Source organism: Adiantum capillus-veneris, chromosome 26 (genome assembly GCF_014529385.1).
Source record: "Adiantum capillus-veneris isolate H3 chromosome 26, ASM1452938v2, whole genome shotgun sequence".
In the NCBI taxonomy this organism is placed as follows: Eukaryota; Viridiplantae; Streptophyta; class Polypodiopsida; order Polypodiales; family Pteridaceae; genus Adiantum; species Adiantum capillus-veneris.
In genome coordinates, this window is record NC_140956.1 from 121,478,913 (window position 1) to 121,501,874 (window position 22,962).

Here is a 22,962-nt window from a genome sequence, read left to right on the forward strand (position 1 = left end):
TCTTTTCTTCTACGACCGCTGCATGACGACCTTCCCACACCGCGAGTAGCGCAACCCTTTACACAGCTCGACTACGTAGCAAACAAGCCCCTCCTTGATTATCCTCAAACCTCCCTTTCTCGGGAATTCAACCTTCAACCCTCATATATCTTGTGGCCTTCTACAGTAAAACCCCATCTAATGGTTATTTTCTCTATAGTGTTCCCTATGCCTTCACACCTATGCGACCTTCAACCTGTTGCCTCCTCAAGTCAGCTTTGCAACTCGCACCGCACCCCATACAGGTTTGTCACCCCTTGCCTTCTATAGCCCACAACCTATTTTTGGGGTTCCCTTGCCTGCAACCCCTGGTCGGCTTTTGTAAAGCTCCCCCTTTGAGAAGGTTGGCGGCCCTCCTCCTCCAACTTGCTCTATCTGCACTTGGCCATCCTCTTCTTCTACTCATAACCGGGCCCTCTAGCGGCCTCCCTCCATGCAAAACTCAGCCACCCTCGACCTTCTGCATCCCTCCTGTGCCCAAGCTTTGCCTTTTTCATGCCGAGGCACCCTGCCCCTTTTGCCCCCCCAAAAGCCCCCCCCCCCCTCACGGCTTTTTCCATGCATCCAATCGATGTCCTCCTTTTTTATTAATAGCTGTCAGTTATTTTGAGCCTTAAAACAAAACTCTTGCTTGGTCCCCTTTCCAACACCACCAATTGATTTCGATTTCTGACCTTTACCGTGCTCAAAATTATCCCATCCAAAGTATTGCCAACAAGCACAATATTTCCTTTGGCAATGACGAAGGCGGTGCATGACATATTGTAGGCTCCTCGAGCTCTTTTAGTACACCACATTAAGCATACATATCAACCAAAGCAATGCTAAGCATGGCTATACTTTCCGATGAACCATAATAATGATACTTGTCGAGCACATATTTATTCTGACAAAAGCATTGCTACGCACGACATCTATCTTTGACAACTTCCTCCCAATTACCTTGGACATATCCCGCTATGAATGCACTGCAAGAGACACATTTCAACAAGCTCCTCTAGCACTTTTTACTTCTCGACGACATGCTAAGCATATCTTGTAAAGTAGTATGATCTATATCTCTCGCCGTATTTCCCACCGTGGAAGCGCAACGACACGACATCCACCCCCTCTGAACGTGCACAACGTTCGGTCTGTGGCAATGGTCCTTAATCAAGTTTTCATTTCATAATCATCACATATCTAGCACATCCAATAGATCGAAATCCTGTATCTGGAACCCCGCCAAACTCAAGTATGCTCTAGCAAATCGTGCACACATCTTGACCATCAAGCTTGATTCTGGAAGCTCTGTCAAGCTCAAGTATGCTCTAGCCTCTCTTGCACACGGAATGGCTGTCAAGTCCTCTCTTTTGATAGCAATCCAAAATAAGTGAAGATATCTCAATTTCCCAAAGCGATCGAATGAAAGCTAGCCCCGCAAGCTAGCTGCTGGCCATAGAAACCACAAACCCCAAAAGAAGAACTTGCCTGCATAGCATAAATCTAATAACAAAAACCACTCCCATACAATCTGCTACAAAAACAACAATAAATGCATTCCCTTCAACCTTGATCTGCACTTCAATATTCTCTAGGATCCCAAGGCATATACATCAAGCGTCTTAAAGCAAGTGCACCGTGATAACCTCTTGGATCAAATGGTAACAACCACCCATATAACATCTGTATCAGGTGCCCACAAAAATGCATACATTCATAGGTAACATGCATGGCACTTAGGTCAAAGACTACTTAAAAGAGCTAAGCATCTCTACCAATGATGTAGATATCAACAGTTCCACATCACCCCCTCTAGTTGAAGAGGTCCGAACATCTGAAAGTGGCACATCTAGTGCTCTGACATTCATAACCTGTTTTTTATCTTCAATGGTGACTGCTTGAATGCCATCTACAATCGGCACAAAAACCTCGAGAGCCTCATCGAGAATCTACATCAACTCTTCTTCATCTGCATCATGTTTTGGAGCACTTTGTCGAGTTCTCAAAAAATAAGGGGCTCGAAATCCCTCGAGTGCATCATCTTTAAGATCAATAGTTCTTTGTCTTTCTTGTCTGCATAGAGCTGTTGCTCTACCTTTACCATCCTTGCAATCTTTCACCCCGGCTGATTCGCGTCCGGTTCACCAAAAATGTCGGAGTGGAATTCGTTTAGCCAGGAACACGCGGGGTGCTTGGCTGTGAGAGAGGATATTGTAGAGATGGCGTAAACGGAGGAAAGAGTAGCAAAATGGTGCTATCACGCTCGAAGAGGCGAGAGTAACAACTATGGCTTAATTGAAAGATAATTGCACTATGATGAGCTGGAATCTTAATAAAGGCATTTACAAATAATAATGTAGCTTCTAGCACGACACAGATGTGTGATTCAATCTACTTAAAGCCCATACCGGCCATTGGTATTGGTGAGATGCACCCAATTTTCTTCTTTCATGCGGCGGTACCACTCTCCGAAGCTCTCGGCCACCCTTTGGCTTCCCTATAGCATAACTCTCCTCTATAACGCAGAAAATATGTACTCGGCACTCGTGCAGGTTGCGGCCTTGTCTTCCACCACCTCTTTTGGCCGCCTCTATCCATGGATTTGCTTCCCCTTCCTTGATTCTTCTGTAGTGCAACAACCCATCCAATCCCTAGGATCCTCATTTCTCTGCAGCTCATGTAGCGCCCCTTCTTAACCACCATAGAGGCTTTTTCCCTTTGACAAGTGGTGCCCTACCTTTGAGAAGCTCGTGGCCATGTATCCCTTTCTTTTCTTCCACGACCGCTGCATGACGACCTTCCCACACCACGAGCAGCGCAACCCTTTCCACAGCTCGACTGCGTAGCAAACAAGCCCCTCGTTGCTTATCCTCAAACCTCCCTTTCTCGGGCATTCAACATGCAACCCTCATATATCTTGTAGCCTTCTACAGTAAACCCCCATCTCTTGGTTCTTTTCTCTGTAGTGTTCCCTACGCCTTCACACCTATGCAACCTTCAACCATAGCCTCCTCAAGTTAGCGCTATCAACTCGCACCCCATACAGGTTCGTCACCCCTTGCCTTCTACAACCCACAACCTATTTTTGGGGTCCCCTTGCCTGCAACCCCTTGTCGGCTTTTGTAAATCTCCCCGTTCCAGAAGGTTCGCAGCCCTCCTCCTCCAACTTGCTCTATCTACAGTCGGCCATCCTCTTCTTCTACTCATAGCCGGCCCTTTAGCGACCTCCCTCAATGCAAAACTCTACCACCCTCGACCTTCTGCATCCCTCCCGTGCCTAAGCTTTGCCTTTCTTTTTCATGCCGAGGCGCCCTGCCCCTTTCTACCCCCCAAAACCCCCCCGCTCATGGCTTTTCCATGCATCCAATCGACGTCCTCCTTTTTTATTAATAGCTATAAGATATTTTGAGCCTTAAAAAAGAACTCTTTCTTGGTCCCCTTTCCCACGCCACCAATTGATTTCAATTGCCAACCTTTACGGTGCTCAAAATCATCCCATCCAAAGTATTGCCAAGCACAATATTTCCTTTGGCAATGATAAAGGCGGTGCATAACATATTGTAGGCTCCTCGAGCTCTTTCAGTACACCGCATTAAGCATACATATCAACCAAAGCAATGCTAAGCATGGCTATACTTTCCGATGAACACATGTATCTTTGACAACTTCCTCCCAATTACCTTGGACATATCTTTCCGATGAACACGTGTATCTTTGACAACTTCCTCCCAATTACCTTGGACATATCCCTCTATGAATGCACTGCAAGAGAAACATTTCAAAAAGCTCCTCTAGCACTTTTTACTTCTCGACAACCTGCTAAGCATATCCTATAAATTAGTATGATCTATATCTTCTGGCCCTATTTCCCACCATGGAAGCGCAGCGACACGACAACGTCTCATGCGCTTCCACGACAACGTCATGAGAAAACTCAAGGAAAGTCGTTTCTCTCTCTCTCTCTCTCTCTCTCAAGAAACTCTGCAGGCGGCAAGCTCTCTCTCTCTCTCTCACACACACACACACACACACACACACACACACACACACACACACACACACACACACACACACACACACACACACACACACACACACAAACAACAAACTGAACTTCTAAGTTTGGCCAAATTTGGTCAACAAGTAACTTCTTGATGTCTACCAGTGAAACAACTTGACCTACACCTACTAGTCGCCTTTTTCCATATATCTATTACTCCCTTTGTAATATATTCTCTCTACAACTTTTCAAAATATTTGTTGTGAAAAAATAAATCCTACAAACACAACTCTCATCTACTTTTGCATTACATTTCCTTAGCAGGCCACTGTGATTCTTCACCTTGTTATTATTATTACTTTTAGGACTTTGTGAGAGCGTATTGACATTTGTGTACCTATCTCTTTAAAGAGGGGCATTAAGTATTGTGCCAAACATTATTCTAAATAGTTCATCGCTACACTTTTTTTTTTCAAAAAACATAATATTTTTTTGTGATATTATGTTTTAATATATTAGTGTCACTTTTTATTTTTCTCTCTCACAAAGAAGTCTCTTTATATGAGATTTTCTCAATAGCCTTATGCAGGGTACATGGGCCGATAATGGGATGGGCCCCTGTAGGAAAATGGGCGGGGCCGAGAACAACTTAAATAGTAGGACCAATTTAATACCAACCAGCACTGCTTGGTGGGATGGTTTACATGAGCGATTCCTGAAGTCTATTGGTTGTGAGCAAGTTCAAATTGGCATGGCATCCTTGTCCGTGAATAAGCTCGTGCTCGTCTTTGCACCCCATCTTTTTTTACACGCGAGAAACTTCGTTGTTGTCGCCCACGCTGCCAGAGGCGTCATCGCGGCCCAAATTTATGCAGCAACACGACCTTTGCCCGACCGACCTTTTGCACTACAGAGAAGGCAAAATCGTGTAGCAACCATGATTTTCGCCCGAGACTCACTTAAGGGTTCTTAAATTGGGGGTTTTACCCTAGGCCACAGTGAATTTTCACCTTGTTCAAAAGACATTCGATACTCCTTAGGGACACTTGTCTTGAAAAGAAATTCAAACGACCTTCTCTATTTGGGTACTAAGGTTTTTAACAGGCCAAAAAGAAATTGGGAAAAGCCAATATACATGTATCCTTGCTCGGACGATACTCTCTTTTCTTCTCCTACCTGTCTCTGTGCGTCAGTATTGATCTGCCACGATGGCCGCTTTCAGAGCTTTCGTCAACAGCCCTGTTGGTCCAAAGACTACCCATTTCTGGGGTCCCGTTGCAAACTGGGGTTTCGTGGCAGCTGTAAGTTTGAGAGAGAGAGAGAGAGAGGCACTATGCACTAAAACGGGCGCCTTCATAGACACTTATCTCACACACACAGAGAGAGAGAGAGAGAGAGAGAGAGAGAGAGAGAGAGAGAGAGATATGAATTATCATCCACGAAAGTTTCATATGACCCATGGGACCAAATACAAAACATTACAATGAGTTACTCTGAGAGCATTAGATACATGTCAATTAAGGACCCGAGGGTCAAGATGGGAAAAGAAAGTAAAACAAAACCTAAGGGTGGTTAGGTGAGGGGAGGGCCCCTTTAGGAGTGCGAAAAGAGAGAGAGAGAGAGAGAGAGAGAGAGACACTTAGACTTTAGACTTTTAACGTTGTAGGATCAATCCCAAGAGACCTCAAAGATCTACTAGACGTGTTTTGAACTCAAGCCTTGTGCGTACTACTTTTTTCTTGACCATTGGTGCTTTTGTCAATTGCAAAAGTCTTTTGGTTTTTTGGTAGGAGTTGAGAAGGTCTGTCAGTGGGGGGGATCATTTCATTTGGCTGCTGAGAAGGCATAATTGCATACATTTGGGCTTTTGATGTGTTGTACGAGTAGCAATTTGAGCCCATCCTAGAGTCTATCAGGAGGAAGCTTTGCCATTGGTCTTCTGTGCATTTATCCTTGCATGGCAGAGCTGACATTGTAAATCAGGTTTTTCTTGCGATAGCCTGATTTACTACCTCTTGCATGGCTTTACACCCTAAAGTCATATCATGGTCGCAGCCGCTAGTGCGCAACTTTCTATGGGGTGGCTCCGGATTTCCGATTATTGCGCGGAGTTCGGATTTCTGTAAAACGCACTGGTTTGCTGACATGGCTGGCCGTATGGATTTTCGAAAATTGCACTGGCTGAAGCTGAGCGCCAACTTTTGGGATGTCTTTTGAGTTTGAAAGCTTTTTATGTAATTGCTTTTCCATGGCAAAGGGCCTTTAAATAAGCCCCTTGGGCTCTCTCTGGCTCACTTTGTGCTAACGAGCCGGTGAGCAGAGGCGACCCAAGGGCAACTGTACTTTGCTCAATTTTTAATTCAAAAAGAAATACTGAAAGGGGTGGGGCCAATCTCTCTGGGCATGGAACTATGCTGGGCCGTGTCGACTCAATTGTGAAGTGTTTAAAGCGATTCTCTCTCTCTCTCTCTCTCTCTCTCTCTCTCTCTCTCTCTCGTGTCGCGACAGATTCCAAACTTGGAGGTGTCCAAGTTTGTTACAATGGTATCCGAGCTCAGTCGATTTCTCTTCTACCAGGAAATCCGATCCCTTTTCTCGCGACACATGGATTCATGCAAGAATCAGACGACGACTCCTGCCACCTCGAGAACAAGAGGTAGTACGGAGAATTCGAGTGGATTAGCAGATCACGAGTACGGGCCAGCTCGGCCTACACAGTATCAGCTTATGGAGATGCAACGCCAACTGCAGGTTGATGAGTGTGCAAAGTAGATGCTCCAGATTGCAAAGGATGCACAGTATGCCAAATTTTTAACCCGGCGCCCGATTGACGTAGTGCATACACATTGGCAGAAAGCCATTGATTCATCAATAAAACCAGTCCGCAAGAAACCTCCTACCACAAGGATGTTTACTGAAGAAGAACTAGATGATGTCGTCAAAAGACGAATCAACCAACTTTTGGTAGCGAAGAAGCCATCGAAGAAACAATCGAAGAAGCACAACAAGGGGACTAACTATCCCGGTTATTTGGGCCATCAATCTTCTTTTGCAAGTGCACGAAAACCAGAAGAAGCATGTACGATTCGAAGGACTACCTAGTTCTTCCTCTTCTCACAGTTCGTATAGCTCTTCCTCTTCTGATTCGAGCGAAGATGAAAGGGCGGTGGTAATACGTGTGCTAGTTTCCACCCAACTGTGCTATCTTATAGTCTCCCCCTATTGTACACTCTGTTCGGCCATGCCGGTGGCCTTGCCCGTAGGACCTCCACCCAATCGTGCTATCTTATAGCCTCCCCTAGCGTACACACTGTCTGGCCGTGCCGGTGGCCTTGCTCGTAGGACCCATCCCATGTCCTTACATTATTACCTCCCCCCCCCCCTTGGAGAATCGTTTTCGTCCTCGAAAACGAACGTAGGAAAACGTTTCTTAAGTGCGGAGATATTCTCCCATGTAGAACCTTCTTCAGGTCTATCTAGCCATTTTACCAACACCTGTCGTCTGACATGATGTTTGGTGCGAAGCTCATGAGAATCCAAAATCTTTTCGGGCTCGTGAGGAATGCTTGGCAGTTCGATAAGGTCAACTAACAAACCTTTGTCAATGACATTATCATTCTGTTCTAGCTGTTTTCGTAAACGGCTAACATGAAAAACAGGATGAACTCGTGAGTGCTCTGGAAGAGCTAACTTATAGGCCACTTGACCTATACGTTTGAGAATGGTCTACGGTCCACAATAGCGTGGTGAAAGTTTAGCAACTTTTCCCGTCTTCAGACTTTCTGAATGCTCCGAAACTGAGGAAAACCTTGTCTCCTTCTTCAAAAGTAGCAAGACGATGATGCTCATCTGCGTACTTCTTATATCGATCTTGAGCTTGCTTAACATTCTGTCGAGCAACTCGAAGCATGTCAAAATAGTTTTGGAGAAAATTCTTCGCTTGTTGTATCTTCTCCTTAGCCAACCCCACCGTACGGGTGATCTAGGTTGAAATCCATATAAAAGCATAAATGGACTAAACCCTGTAGTCACATGCTTTGAACTATTATAAGCAAATTCCAATATAGGTAAGTAGTCTTCCCAATTGGTTTGCTTCTTGCTAATGTACGCTCGTAGCATATCCTCTAGCATTTGATTAACTCTTTCAGTTTGACCATCCGTTTCTGGATGATTAGCCGTACTTAGATTAAGTTTAGTTCCCAACTTTTGGAACACAGTGTTGGGATTCAGGTCAACTGGCCGGACATCCCACTTACTACTAACCCATCTACTAACTTAACCATTATACACTTATTCTTTAATACAACAGAATAAGGAGCTGCAATAGGATAACGTTGCTGTGCGCTCCATCCAAAGCAGGTCTCTCTCTCTCTGCTCTCGCACTTACACTGGCACACGCTTCCCGTGGCACCTTCAATTGGTATCAGAGCAGGGCTTGTGCTTGTCGTTTTCGCGTTCGTGCGCGCGCGCACTTTCAAAAGTGCAAACATGTTTCCGATTTCGGCATCGGCAAATTCAACGTTCCGAGAGCGTTTCCACTCAGGTGTCCTGGGGATTTACCTCCCTTTCAAAGCTGTTCGTACAGTTGAAAGCTTCATCCGAGCTACGCTTCAGGAGTTGTATATTTCAACTCCACTTTTGCTACAGCTAGAGGTACAGGTACAGGACATAGGTGCAGGTTGTTCAGAGACTATTTTGGGATTGTATATAGCCGTTTTATGGCTATTATGTGCTATTGAGACGGTATTTATGGGCTGATTAGGAGCACTTTTCGGCATCGACATTGTCTCTGGTTTTTCAAACATCCATCTCCTCACAGTTTCTTGCATACATACAGGACATCCAGGTTTCTTACAGGTTGCAGTGTTTAGCATCAACACAAATTTCAGTGGGAGTACTTGATGTGCATAGCATTGTTTTGGCACTTTTGATAGTGCTTGAGCTCTTTTGAGAGCAGTTTTACTCCCCGCAGGGATTTGTTTACTGCTTGCACATTTTGTTTGGCGCCTATTTGAGCGCTTATATTGCACCTTGCAGTATTGTTGACAGTGGATGTACGTTAAGTTGCGGAAATTGCCATATGTATCTTTTGTGGAGCCGATTTGGCTTGTTTCTTGCAGTTCCGACCGTTTCTGAGACTCGGTTCGGAGGCCCTTTCTGAGACTGGGCTAGTATTTTGTCTGCATAACCTTTTGTGAGGGTCGATAGCGTGAGGTTTTCTTGAGCTGGGGGATTTTCTAATGTTGAGATCCTTTCGGTGATACAGGTTGCTGGAGTATCCCTTTTTTCGTGGCCTCGCTATAGGACATGTATAGAGAGAGCTAGGTGCATTTGACACCGTGTCGGCAGTCTTGGGTCAGCTTTTGACTTTTAATGCACAGTTAGTGGTTGATGCGTCTGTCTTATGCTCTGAGAGCATTACTTTTGATGCGTTACTGATCTTTTGTGACAGTTTTGGATTGAGATTCTGTCAGTTTTTCTGGGGAAATTTTACCGAATTTTTCCCAAAATTACCAGTGTTTATTGCCATATTATCTTTAGTTTGCAGCCATGTCATCTAGTGGTAAAAAGGATATTTACAATATCCGAAATTTGATGGGACAAATTTTGCTATTTGGAAAGAGCAGATTCAAGATGTTCTTATACAAAAAGGCCAGCTTGATCCTATCATGGAGCGCCCAGAGGGCGAATATACAGATGTTGAGTGGGAGAAACTTGATGCTAAGGCCAAATCTACCCTCCGTTTGCATTTGGCCGAATCTGTGTACTTTACTATAGTTGGAGAAAGGACTGCTAGAGATGTATGGGATAAGTTGTGTTCCAGTTATGAGAACAAAAGTGCCACTAATAAGGTTTTCTTGATGAAGAAGCTGTTTGACCTTCGTATTAAGGAAGAGGGCACTATTTCTACTCACATTAATGAGTTCAATATCATTTTCACTCAGTTGACCACTTAGGGTTTGGTCTTTGATGAGGAAATCAAATGTATCTTCTTGCTATGCAGTTTACCCTCGTCTTGGGATACATTTTGTACTGCAATTAGCAACTCAGCACCTGATACCGGTCTAGTGTACAATGACGTCCTTGGGAGTCTGTTTACCGAGGAGATTCGCAGGAAATCTCTCGAAGGCAAGAAGGATAGTGATGCGTATGTTGCTAGTGATAGACAGAGGGGTCGCACTCAAAGTCGTGCCAAAAGCAAGGAACGTGGGGACTCACGCAGTAAGTTTCGGGGTTCTATGCGTAATGTCGAGTGCTATCACTGCCATAAAAAAGGGCATCTGAAGAAGGATTGCAGGAAATGGCAGCAAAGCAAGAAGGATAAACAATCCGGTGACACTTCTAAGTTTGATGATTCAAACAAGGGCTAAGCAAAGTTAGAGGAGATCAATGTGCGAGAGTCTTCAAATGCTCCTATTGTAGAAACTCTTCCAGCGGTTGTTATGCCACTTACCTCTGACGTATTGGTCTTCACAACAGATCTACCTGTCGAGGCTCTTGTTACAGAAGATGCACAGTATGCACAGAATTGGATAGTAGATTCTGGTGCGAGTTTCCATGTGACCACATAGAGAGTGGTTCTCTACTTATTCTCACTCTTGTGGCAAAGTGAGACTTGGTGATGCTTATGAACTAGACATTGAGAGTGTCGGAAACGTCAAATTGCATCTAAGGAATGGCACGCACTTTACTTTTTGTAATGTCAGAATGTGCCCAAGTTGACTAAAAGCTTGATTTCTGTTGGGCAGCTTGATGGTTTGGGCTACAACACCACATTTGGCAATGGTTCGTGGATAGTACGTAAAGGTAATCTTGTTGTACTCAAAGGTCAGAAGCATGGTACCTTGTATCCCATGCATGTGTCAGATGTTGGTCATGATTACATATCTATAGCCGAGTTGCCGTCTACTGAGTTGTGGCATTGCCGGCTAGGTCATATTAGCCAAAAAGGAATGAGAACTCTGACTCGTTTTGGCTACTTACCTATCTTGTCTTATGTTGACTTTCCTGTTTGTGAGCACTGTATCTATGGCAAAAGATTAGGTCCGTGCACTTACCATTGGGTCAAAAGCGAGCTGAACCTCTAGATTTAGTACATAGTGATGTTTGTGGTCCTATGTCAACCAAATCTCTAGATGACTCTACTCGAAAGGTGTGGGTATATCCTTTGAAACATAAGGACCAAGTTCTTCTTGCGTTCCAGAAATTTTTGGCACTTGTTGAGAATCAGTCTGGCAAGAAACTCAAGAGGTTGCGGATTGACAACGGTGGAGAGTATGTCTCCAAGGAGTTTGACAATTTCTGTGCTAAAAGGGGGATTAAAAGGCAGTTTAATGTACCATACACACCAGCTCAGAATGGAGTTGCTGAGCGCATGAATCGTACGATTCAGAAAAGAGTCACAACCATGCTTTCTAGGGCAAATCTCACACAAGGCTTTTGGGCAGAAGCCGTCTTGACCGCAGTGCACATTATAAATTGTTCGCTTAGTACGCCATTGAATTATGAGATTCCAAAAGAGTTATGGTCTAAACGTAAGCCCCACTATGACCATCTACGTGTTTTTGGTTGTGAAGCTTATGCTCACGTGCATAAACAACTTCAACAGAAGTTAGAGCCAAAGTCACACAAATGTATTTTCATTGGATATGGTGCAGTGGAGAGATGGGATATCGTCTCTGGCACGCAGAATCTCGTCGAGTCATTCGTAGTTCAGATGTGATCTTCAATGAGTCGAAGATGCATAAACAACCTATCAAGGAAATAGAGATTCAGAGAGTCACTTTTGAGGATGTTGCCTCAGAGACAGTGAAATCAACTCAGCGGGCTAGTGATGTACCTTCCACTAGCAATGCTCCAAAGGGAGCGGATAGCAATGGTCAAGGAGTGAGACGGTCTACCAGAGTCTCTCGTCCACCTGCGCGTTCCGAGCCAAGTCTTGATTACATCATGTTGACCGATTGCGGTGAGCCATGTCACCAGCGTGTGACTACTATCTATCCTTTTTGTTGATTTCTTTCTTATTATTTATTTACTTTCACTTTTTGGAAACACCCCTCGGGAAATCTAACTGCCCTGCATTGCATAGCTAGTGTGGAACTGTCTGGAGGGAGTCCAGGCTTGAGGGCAAGAGAGCACTAAGGTTGGACAAAGACTATGGTTAGCCAAGGTGGGGTCATTGACTAGCCAAAGTGGAATCCTTTGCTACAGAGGCTACATTTCAGTTTTGGGTGTGGCTGCAGTGTACAAAGGGGGTCAGATGACCTAGAAAGATACAATGGCAGCATCTCCTAAAATTTAGGGAACTGCTATTTTGGGACCTGAAAATGTGTTTGCGTCATTACCTCCGGAATGACAAAGAGAACATTTTCTTACTCTGCCGTGAAGTCAACTGGGCAACCGGTTGGGAGATTTTTAGGCGGCAACCCCAAAACGGGAAAATGCTTGTAAATGCCAAGTGGCACCTTCTGGTGCACTTTCCTCATGCAACAAGAAGTGGCGCTGAATTTGAAGCTGGGAGAGGCTCATTTTCAGATTTTGTCACAAGTTAAGAGCTATGGAGTGCTTGCTTTCCCTCCTATGTACAATGCGGTGCCAGGAGTGATGCCCTGCACGCTACGCACTGCCCTCTCTCTCCCCTATGGCAGTATGTTATGCCCCTCTAGTGGGCTTTTCATTTGACCAATGTACAGTTGTGTGGGTTCATGTGCGATTGCCGAGGCAAGAGCCTCTTGCACAGGTACTGGATTAGCTAGCGGCTAATCCCCCGCAGGTACAAGTGAATTCGGAGAGGTTTCACGCCAGAAATCTCGTCCGATTCCAAGGGCAAGTAGCCCTACAGGTGCGGGAGCTCGAGGACTTGCTACGGATGCGACCGGCACGCGAAACGGAGCCCGAAACAGTAAATTACAGCCTGCTGTGTATTTTTGCAGGTTTAGGGTTTTGGCCCTAAACGGTCCCTAATACCCCCAGGAGGTTCGGGGACGCGAGGGGACCGCTGTACAGGTGATCTGGCGCATTTTCGGGGCTAAAAACAGAGAATTCAGCGTGCTGCAGATTCTCGCCAGGTTTTGCAAAGTGCCCGTATGCATCGGGAAAGTCGTTCAATGCGTGGGAATATTGACTGTGAAGGGTCCTAGTATAGTTATGTTGCCGAAATCGGGCCGCAACAGTTGAAATTCAGCGAAGTTTGTGCGGGGCAGCTTGTAGGGAACCACAACGTTTATTCCCTCTTTTAAACAATAAAGAAATACTGAAAGGGGCGCCTAAGTTAGGGGCCAATCTGGTGTTGGTCTACTCATACACGTGCAATCTAGCAGTCTGTATCCCTCTCCCCTTTGTTGTGTCTTGAAAATACAGGCAGAATAGACGACTAATAATGGGTGAAAGCTAAATCAAGGTTTGAAGTAAAATCTACCGCCCTTTTTGGATTGAACAGGCCGGTTTCATGGTTCCATCGACGGGATTAAATCACTTTTTCCCATAGAAGTGAGCCTTGGTCAGTTTGGGCTTGAAGACACAGGGGATCATAGACCAGACACAGGGAATTGCAATTATGGCTAACAGACCAGATGATGTGACTGAAGAGGTTTCCTTTTCACAGGGTCAAAAGACACATGAAGTGGGTGAGTCTTCAAGACTACCACAGACGGATGATGATATATTCAGGACCCAGTTGGCTACTGCTGTGGCTATGTTTACACAAGTAATGCAGAACCCAAGGTTTTTAGCCTTTCTGCAACCTCCTCTTCCGTCTCAGCAAGTTGGGTCACTGGACCATATTCAAAAGCCTGTTAAGGCTCGAGCACAGGTGATTCATACTGCACAGTCAATGGAAACACCTGTACACTTGACGGAGAACATGCAGTCCCCACAACCTGTGCCTAAGGTGCAAGAACAGGTGGTTGAGATGCCAGTCTTTCAAGCTGTACCAGTTCAGCCCGCCACCTTTCAGCAGCCTATAGCTGGTTCTAATGGGTAGGGAAGCAACCTACAGGCTATGCAACAGGTCTTCCCACCACCTTCAGTACACCCTGGCTATTTTGGAGGTGGATCGATATTCCGGAGCATGGCTGGTCATGCACCTGGAAATCAGTTTTACACTCCAGGAACAGTGTTTGGGGGTGCTCAAACGATGATGCCTAACCCCATGTATGGTGTTACAGGCATGCTACCAGGGTTTCAAAGCACTCAGGGCCAATTTGGGATGCCACATGCAAATTTTTGTATGGCTGGAATTACAAATCAGCAGCCAAATATGGCATTTCCAGGTCAACTTAATTGCGGTCAGGGAACACAAATGAACCCTAACAGTGTTCCCATGTTTCAGTCACTTCCATATGACAACTTAACGCCACTGGAGAGGCCAACTCTGTACAAAGAAGGTGGCAAAGGTGTAACATTCATGACCTTTACAGGGTTTGATGACAGGAAGAAGGCTCTCTCATTCCTCCAACAGTTTGACAAGGGCTATGCAGGGGGAAACGTTACAGAGGCTTCAAAAGTCTGCACGGCAGCCACTTTCTTGACAGGGAATGCGGGACAATGGTGGACAACTTTATTCCTTTAAGGGCAAGCTCCGTCCACATGGATTTACTTCAAGCAGATTTTTGCAGCAGCATGGTTATCTGATGACTTTGAAGTAGATGTCATGACAGAATGGCACCAGCTTAATGCTGCTACTTGCAAGAATCTGGATGATTACAATTGGAAGTTTTGGAAAGCTCTACTTCCAGTAACTTCCTATAGGTTTGGGCCATTGACAGAACAGATTGAAAAATACTGTTGTGGCCTACCCAAAGGATTGAGAAATTACTGCACGAAGACCAAAGTCACTACTTTGACGCAGCTCATCGAGGTAGCAAACACTGGCAATGGTTTGCTCAAGGGAGAAGATTGTGAATTTAACACTGGCGTCAAGGTAGTATCAGGCAAGAAAAATTCAGCCAAGAAGCACGTTCCCAATGAGGCTCCTAAAGGGAGTCAGGAGTCGGCCAACGCAAGGAAAGATAAAGCTACGGCTGAATCAGAAAAGGGACTAGCAAAGAAATGGAAGACGTTTTCCTCACAAGTCAAAAGAGCAAAAGAAGGTCCTGAGGACAGAGAACAAATGCTTTATTTGTGAGCAGCCTGGCCACATTGCTTACAATTGTCCTACAAAGAAAAGGCCAGCTGATTCTGAAGACAAGGAGGAGAGGAAAGGAAAGAAGCCCATGGCTGGTCTAGTGCCAGATATGGTGGGCGACAAGCCAAATTCAGATGCAAGTGAGCTTTGCAGAGCATGGGGAAAGGTCAGGGATCAAACAGTGCTTATCTTCTTTGATCCAGGTGCCAAAGCCAACTTCATTTCCCCAGAATTGGCTTCAAAGTTGGGAACAGACCTGAAGAGATGGGGTATACAGCAGAGGCAGGTTTGGCATGTCCTGGCCATAGAGAGGCTGTGACACCCATCATTGGAAAGTTACGTCTACATATCCAGTTCTATGTAGATGCTGAAGAATTTTACATCATGCCACTGAACGGATGTGATGTGTTGTTAGGTATTCCTTGGTTGTTTCGTGTACAGGGAATGATGGATGCCTACAACAAAAAGATTACTGTACAGAGCAGGAGAAAGACTCACATTCTGGATGTAAAGCTTAAAGGGGAGTCTATTCCCACTGTATCAGCTTCTGCTATTACTTCTGTAATGAAAAAGCATCTTTCTGCGTACTTGGTTTTTGCACGGGAAGTGTCAGATTGTGATGAATCAAATTTATCTGTGCTAGATAAAGAAAGGTCAATGTTTTTACAACAGTATAGTGACCATTTTTTCGATTCATTACCGTCTCAATTACCGCCAGAGAGACCCGAGGACCATGCGATAGATTTGGTGCCAGGCAGTAGCCCACCAAATAAGCCTCCGTACAGGGTTAGTGCGGCTCAGCAGAAAGAGATAATGGGCCAAGTACAGGAGCTGTTAGAAAAGGGGTTTAGTCAGCCCAGTTCATCCCCATTTTGTTCTGCAGTGTTGTTGGTGCAGAAAAAGGATGGCTTATGGCGTATGTGCATTGACTACCGTGCACTGAACAAGAATACCATCAAGAATAGGTTCCCTATACGTAGAATTGATGATATTATGGACAAATTAGAAGGAGCAGCTATGTTTAGCAGGATAGATCTAAAGAGTGGGTACCATTAGATCCGCATTAGATCAGAGGATGTGCACAAGACTGCTTTTAGAACGACGTTTGGCCTTTACGAATTTTTAGTGATGCCCTTTGGTCTCACAAATGCTCCTGCTACGTTTAATAGGATGATGGACAGAATTTTCCGTCCACACTAGCAATTTGTTGGTACATTCTTTGATGACATGATAGTCTACTCAAAGAATGAAGAGGAGCATAGGCATCACTTGGCCATTGTGTTCGAAAAGCTACGCAGTCATAGGTTGCTCATCAATGCAAAGAAAAGTGAATTTTGTCTGGAAGAGATCCACTTTCTGGGACACATTGTCTCAAAGGATGGTGTCAGAATGGATCTTGCAAAAGTTGAAGCGATCAAGTCATGGCCAGATTTGAAGACGGTGCACGATGTCCGAAGTTTCTTTGGACTATGCTCCTATTACAGACGGTTTATCCGAAATTTCGCTGAGATTGCTTCACCTTTACATGCTCTTCAAAAGAAGGCAGTCACCTTTAGATGCACACAGTAAGAAATTTCAGTTGTTAATCTCTTAAAGGAAAAGATGACTTCAGATCCAGTCATTGTGTTGCCAGATCTTAGGAAGTCATTTGTGGTCCGGTGTGACGCCTATGGTAGTAGCATTGGTGCAGTGCTAATGCAAGATGGCAGGGTAGTAGCCTATGAGAGCAGAATTTTGCAAGGGCCACAGATGACCATGCAGGACTATGAGAAAGAGTTACTGGCTGTGATTCATGCGCTCTTAAGTTGGAAACACTACCTGCTAGGTGCAAATTTCGTTGTCCAAACGGACCATTAGACCTTGCGATACTTCTTGACACAGACAAAGTTATCTGAGAAGCATATGCGATGGGCAAATATCTTGTCCATGTTTCATTTTCAGATTGTGCATGTGGAAGGCAAGAAGAACGTTGTGGCTGATGCCTTGTCAAGGAAGCCACAGATTTCAGCTGTGTCAATTCCATATCATCATGAACTTGATGATATGAGAGAACAGTATACAAATGATGAAGATTTTGCAAGGGTCTTCGAGTAGCTAATGGATGGACAACGTCATGAACACTATCTTCTTAAAGACGGGTTCATGATGATGCATGGCAGATTGTGTCACAAAGCCATTGCGACGCAAAGTTATAGAAGAGAGTCATGCCCCACCGTATGCAGGGCATCATGGTATCGATGCTACAGTTAAAGCGGTTGAGACATTCTTCTATTGGCCTACATTGAGAAGAGATGTGGATGCCTTTGTGCGAGAATGCCTAATTTGCCAGAAGGTCAAGTTTGACAGGCAAAAGGCACCAGGGTTATTGCAACCACTACCTATTCTAGACAAACCATGGGAAAGTATTGCTATGGATTTTATCTTCGATCTTCCGAGAACGCAGACAGGAAACGATGGTATTTGGACCATCATTTGCAGATTCAGCAAGCAGGCTCATTTTATTCCTGTCAGGAAGAAGATAAAGCCAGATCAGATGGCACGCTTGTTTATGAGCAATATTTTCAAGTATCATGGCATGCCACAGTCGATTGTTAGCGACCGTGATCCACGCATGACAAGTTTGTTCTGGAGAGGCTTGTTTGAGAATATGGGCACCACGCTCAAATTCTCTTAGCATTTCATCCTCAAACAGATGGTCAGTCAGAAGAGGCAAATTCTACTGTCCTAGATCTGTTGAAGTGCTATGTGTCAGAGCATAAAGGAAAGTGGGAGCAATATTTGCCATTGGTGGAGTATGCATACAATAATATAGTGCATTCATCAACTGGCAAGGCACCTTTTGAGATAGTTGAAGGTGGCAAGAAGGTTCCTCTCATACTGCATACAAAGGACAATATATTTGAAGCAGATAAGTATGTTCAGGACATGGATGAAATGTACAAGAAGGTCAAAGTGGCCTTAGAAAAGACTCAATCAAAGCAAAAGAAAGCAACTGATTGTCACCGTCGTGAAGTGGTATTTTCACTTGGTGATTGCGTGTGTCACGTGACACATCCCAACCCTATGTGTCCGTGGACAAGCTACACCACAGCAGGGTTCAGCCAGTTCAGTCAAGTCTAGATTAGCAGTCATCTAGCACTTTTGTGAGTCTATTCGTAGACCGTGCATGCCCAATCACTTAGCATAGATGCATATCCTCCAGTTGCACACAGCATGATCATCGGAATTCCCATCAGAATCCATTAGCATCAGTTAGGGGAATTTTCTAGCGCATTTAGTCTATTTTCCTATTTATTGGGATTTTCACTTATTATTTTTAAGTGACTTTTCAACAAAAGTAGGTAGGGCAATTTTGCTAAGTTAATATATAAGCAAACCAAAGTTCACACTTTCTGGCAGAAGAGGCAGCAGGAGCACATGCTCAACAGGCAACTTCTCAGCAGAACCCCCCCAAAGAGGCCTAGCGTTTTTGGAGCAGATCCATCAACCTAGCGTTTTTGCATGAAGGACCAGCCCTGGCGTTTTGCACAGCAGATCAGCCCCGGCGACTACAGCAGACAGCAGATCAGCCGAGCGTTTTGCCTTTGCAGACAATCGGCGTCAGATTTACAGATTTTCAGCCCTAGCGTTTTTGCATCTGCTACAAACCCTAGCGTTTTGCAGATTCTCCGCGACGGAAGGTCAAAGAACATCAGCGTTTTCAGTTTTCAGCCCTTAGTACCCGCAGACCAAGTCCCGAACCTCGCAGATCTCACCTTCCCGCAGCAGTTCCTCGCCGCACGGTCAGTTTCCGCAAGGTTTACAGTTTCAGCCCTGAAAACGCAGATTTCAGCATCTGCGTTTTCAGTGCGTCGTCGTCGTATCGTCGTCATCGACATAGAGTCAGAATTCAGCAGATAGAAGATTTGCAGATTTCAGCCCCAAGTTGGTTGCAGATGATTCCCCATTTCCAGCCATAGAAACGCAGCCAAAACAGTCATTTTCAGCCACCGAAACAGTCCCCGAATTCAGCGATTAGAAGATCCCAGATTTCAGCCATCAAGTCGTCGTCATCACCGTCGTCGTCATCGGCATAGTCCCATTGCATCAGTCCATTGCATATGCATTGTACACCTTTGTGCAATCAAAGAATAGACCACTCTCGCCGACGAGAGTGGGGCCTTCGGAGGAGGGTTTTACAACCTCTCGGGTGTCGTAACTCCTCTCTCTCCTTCTCTCAGTCTCATTCACTTGCACGCACAATATCCACTCACTTTGTTCGTGATCATAGCACTTTCCATAGACGGAAAGCTCTCTCTTTCCCTAAGAACTAAAAGGAACCTTGAGCAATAAAGATCACTAATCTTGAGAAAATACAACATTCATTCCGCTGCACCTAACATTGGTATCAGAGCTTTGGAAGTGTTCTGCATTACTCAAGGAAAGAACTACAAGAACCACAAGAAATTTTTTTGCTTGTTGCAATCGCACGAACCCAAGTTTACTTGGGCGTGGCGATTCCTAATTGTGTTTTGTTGAAGAGTGACAGGAATCCCAAGAAAGAAGGGCTTGTCCAACCTCCCCTTGTGTCTCTTTTCACTCATTGAGAGCGGACCGTGCACTTAGCGGCCGGCCAATCGACGTGAGGTGGGAAAAAGCAACCTTGGTGTGAGCGCAAGGCCGCCAAGGGGTGCGCCCGCAGAAAAGGGTAGAACTCGGGTGAAGAGAAGATCCTTCTCCAACGCGATTTGCAAGCGAAAGAAAACCTCAAGAACCCCAAGCACTCAAGAACTCTAGATTCTCATGAATCAAGGATCTCAAGAACCTCAAGACTCAAGAGAACCCAAGTTCCTCGTGAACTTCAGAACCCAAGACCCTCAAGAACCCAAGTTCCTCGTGAACTTCAGAACCCAAGACCCCCAAAGAACCCACAAGAAACCACGATTGCAGAATGGTCATCACTCGAAGCGGAATGGATACTTTGCTTGGAAGTGATGAGCATGAGAGAGGCGAAGAAGAATTTTCCCCACCAGGAGAACAAAGCCCTCAAAGGACAGAGCGATCTACAGAGCAAAGAGATGTTGCGACTTTTTTCTCAAGTATAGGCGTACTTTGCACAGAATCACGAAAAGGAGACTCTCTCAGTCTCTTCTTCTCCAAAGCATGACCCACAGGATTTGCATGATTGTGTGAAGCATAATGATGATTTAATTGACAATGACTTGCATGATGATTTGAAGCCCAATGATAAGCATGATGATTTGGATGCCAATGATTTGCATAATGATTTGGATGACTATGACAAGCATGATGATTTGCATTATCAAGATGTGATTTCTCACGAGCATGATGATTTGCATGATCAAGATGTGATTTCTCACAAGCATGATGAGTTGCATGAAGATGATGTGATTGTTCACAAGGATGATGTGTTAGTTGATACTTTTCCTAGCAAAGCTAACCTCGTTGTAGAATCGATCAATCACCAAGAATCGATCTTGGCTTTCGAGTCGAGGTCCACAGATCTCCCACAAGACGATTCGATAGATCCCGAAGAAGCGATCTTGGCTCTCGAGCCTTGGTCCAAAGAACCCTCACAAGAAGTATTGTGTGTTCGCATGATTGATACGCACGCATTGTTCGAGTGTTTCATTCGTGAAGGTTTCCTGTATTTTAGTCAGCATCGTTATGTGATCCCTTTTCCTAGGCATGACATATTGTATGTTGAGCACGTTTCTCTCATGGATGAGCACGAATGTATGCGGATTGTTCATGAAAAGTTTGTATGTAAGGAAGTCGCATTCCATGTTTCTTCCTTGGCATGACACAGTTTCCGAAAGAGCACACGATAGTATGAGCACCAAGCATGGGCATTTCCATGGTGATTTGCCACAGTTGCTTGATTGTGATCAAACAGAAAAGATCCGATCTCATTGTTTGTATGTGTTTGATGAACGGGTTGTCACTCCGTCTCTATGTTCGTCTACATTGCATACACAATCTTTAGAGAGAACAAGATTTTTTTCCTTCACTTTATATGGAATAGGTATGTTCATGGTTTTGTGTTGGAGATGGTTTCAGGAATTTTCAGCCATGGAGATTCTTGAAGACGAAAGAAGCAGGACTCTAGACGAAGTTGAAGCAAGAAAGGAGATTCAGAAGACTTTGTGTCGCTTTCGGCGCAGCCCAAAGAAGCAAGCGTTGCAGACCTTTATGAAGTTCAAGTACCGCACGACCCACACATCAGAGTGGGCCGGCGAAGAGTCCCTTCCAGGATTCCGGATGCTGTTGGCGATCTCCCTCGACGCCATACAGTTCGGTACCAGTACCTCACTTTGAAAAGGAGGGGATGTCACGTGACACATCCCAACCCTATGTGTCCGTGGACAAGCTACACCACAGCAGGGTTCAGCCAGTTCAGTCAGTTAAATCAAGTCTAGATTAGCAGTGATCTGGCACTTTTGTGAGTCTATTCGTAGACCGTGCATGCCCAATCACTTAGCATAGATGCATATCCTCCGGTTGCACACGGCATGATCATCGGAATTCCCATCAGAATCCATTAGCATCAGTTAGGGAATTTTCCAGTGCATTTAGCCTATTTTCCTATTTATTGGGATTTTCACTTATTATTTTTAAGTGACTTTCCAACAAAAGTAGGTAGGGCAATTTTGCTAAGTTAATATATAAGCAAACCAAATTCACACTTTTTGGCAGAAGAGGCAGCAGGAGCACATGCTCAACATGCAACTTCTTAGCAGAACCCCCCCAAAGAGGCCTAGCGTTTTTGGAGCAGATCCATCAACCTAGCGTTTTTGCATGAAGGACCAGCCCTGGCGTTTTGCACAGCAGATCAGCCCCGGCGACTACAGCAGACAGCAGATCAGCCTAGCGTTTTGCCTTTGCAGACAATCGGCGTCAGATTTACAGATTTTCAGCCCTAGCGTTTTTGCATCTGCTACAAACCCTAGCGTTTTGCAGATTCTCCGTGACGGAAGGTCAAAGAACATCAACGTTTTCAGTTTTCAGCCCTTAGTACCCGCAGATCAAGTCCCGAACCTCGCAGATCTCACCTTCCCGCAGCAGTTCCTCACCGCACGGTCAGTTTCCACAAGGTTTACAGTTTCAGCCCGGAAAACACAGATTTCAGCAGCTGCGTTTTCAGCGCGTCGTCGTCGTATCATCATCATCGACATAGAGTCAGAATTCAGCAGGTAGAATATTTGCAGATTTCAGCCCCAAGTTGGTTGCAGATGATTCCCCATTTTCAGCCATAGAAACGCAGCCAAAACAGTCATTTTCAGCCACCGAAACAGTCCCCGAATTCAGCGATTAGAAGATCCCAGATTTCAGCCATCAAGTCGTCGTCATCACCGTCGTCGTCATCGGCATAGTCCCATTGCATCAGTCCATTGCATACGCATTGTACACCTTTGTGCAATCAAAGAATAGACCACTCTCGCCGACGAGAGTGGGGCCTTCGGAGGAGGGTTTTACAACCTCTCGAGTGTCATAACTCTTCTCTCTCCTTCTCTCAGTCTCATTCACTTGCATGCACAATATCCACTCACTTTGTTCGTGATCATAGCACTTTCCATAGACGGAAAGCCCTCTCTTTCCCTAAGAACTAAAAGGAACCTTGAGCAATAAAGATCACTAATCTTGAGAAAATACAACATTCATTCCGTTGCACCTAACAGGGTGCTTTTACGCTTTGAAAAGGCAAGGTTAAAGAAGATGAAGGGCAAGGAAAGATTGTTTCCAAAGCTCAGCATGCGTGACTATGGGCCTTTTCAAGTATGCGACATAATCAGTGATGTTGCATATAGGCTGAAAT

The 22,962-nt window shown here is 44.9% G+C and overlaps 1 protein-coding gene across 1 annotated transcript in view; it reads left to right on the forward strand.

Annotated features, from left to right (window-relative positions):
- The first annotated feature begins 5,150 nt into the window (after window positions 1-5,150).
- Window positions 5,151-22,962, forward strand: part of LOC147424102 (mitochondrial pyruvate carrier 1) — a 49,013-nt gene continuing 31,201 nt past the window's right edge. The window contains exon 1 of the mRNA XM_086501666.1: window positions 5,151-5,322. Within this exon, the coding sequence (XP_086357792.1) occupies window positions 5,230-5,322 (93 nt within the window). The 5' untranslated portion in view covers window positions 5,151-5,229. The remainder of the gene's footprint in view (window positions 5,323-22,962) is intronic.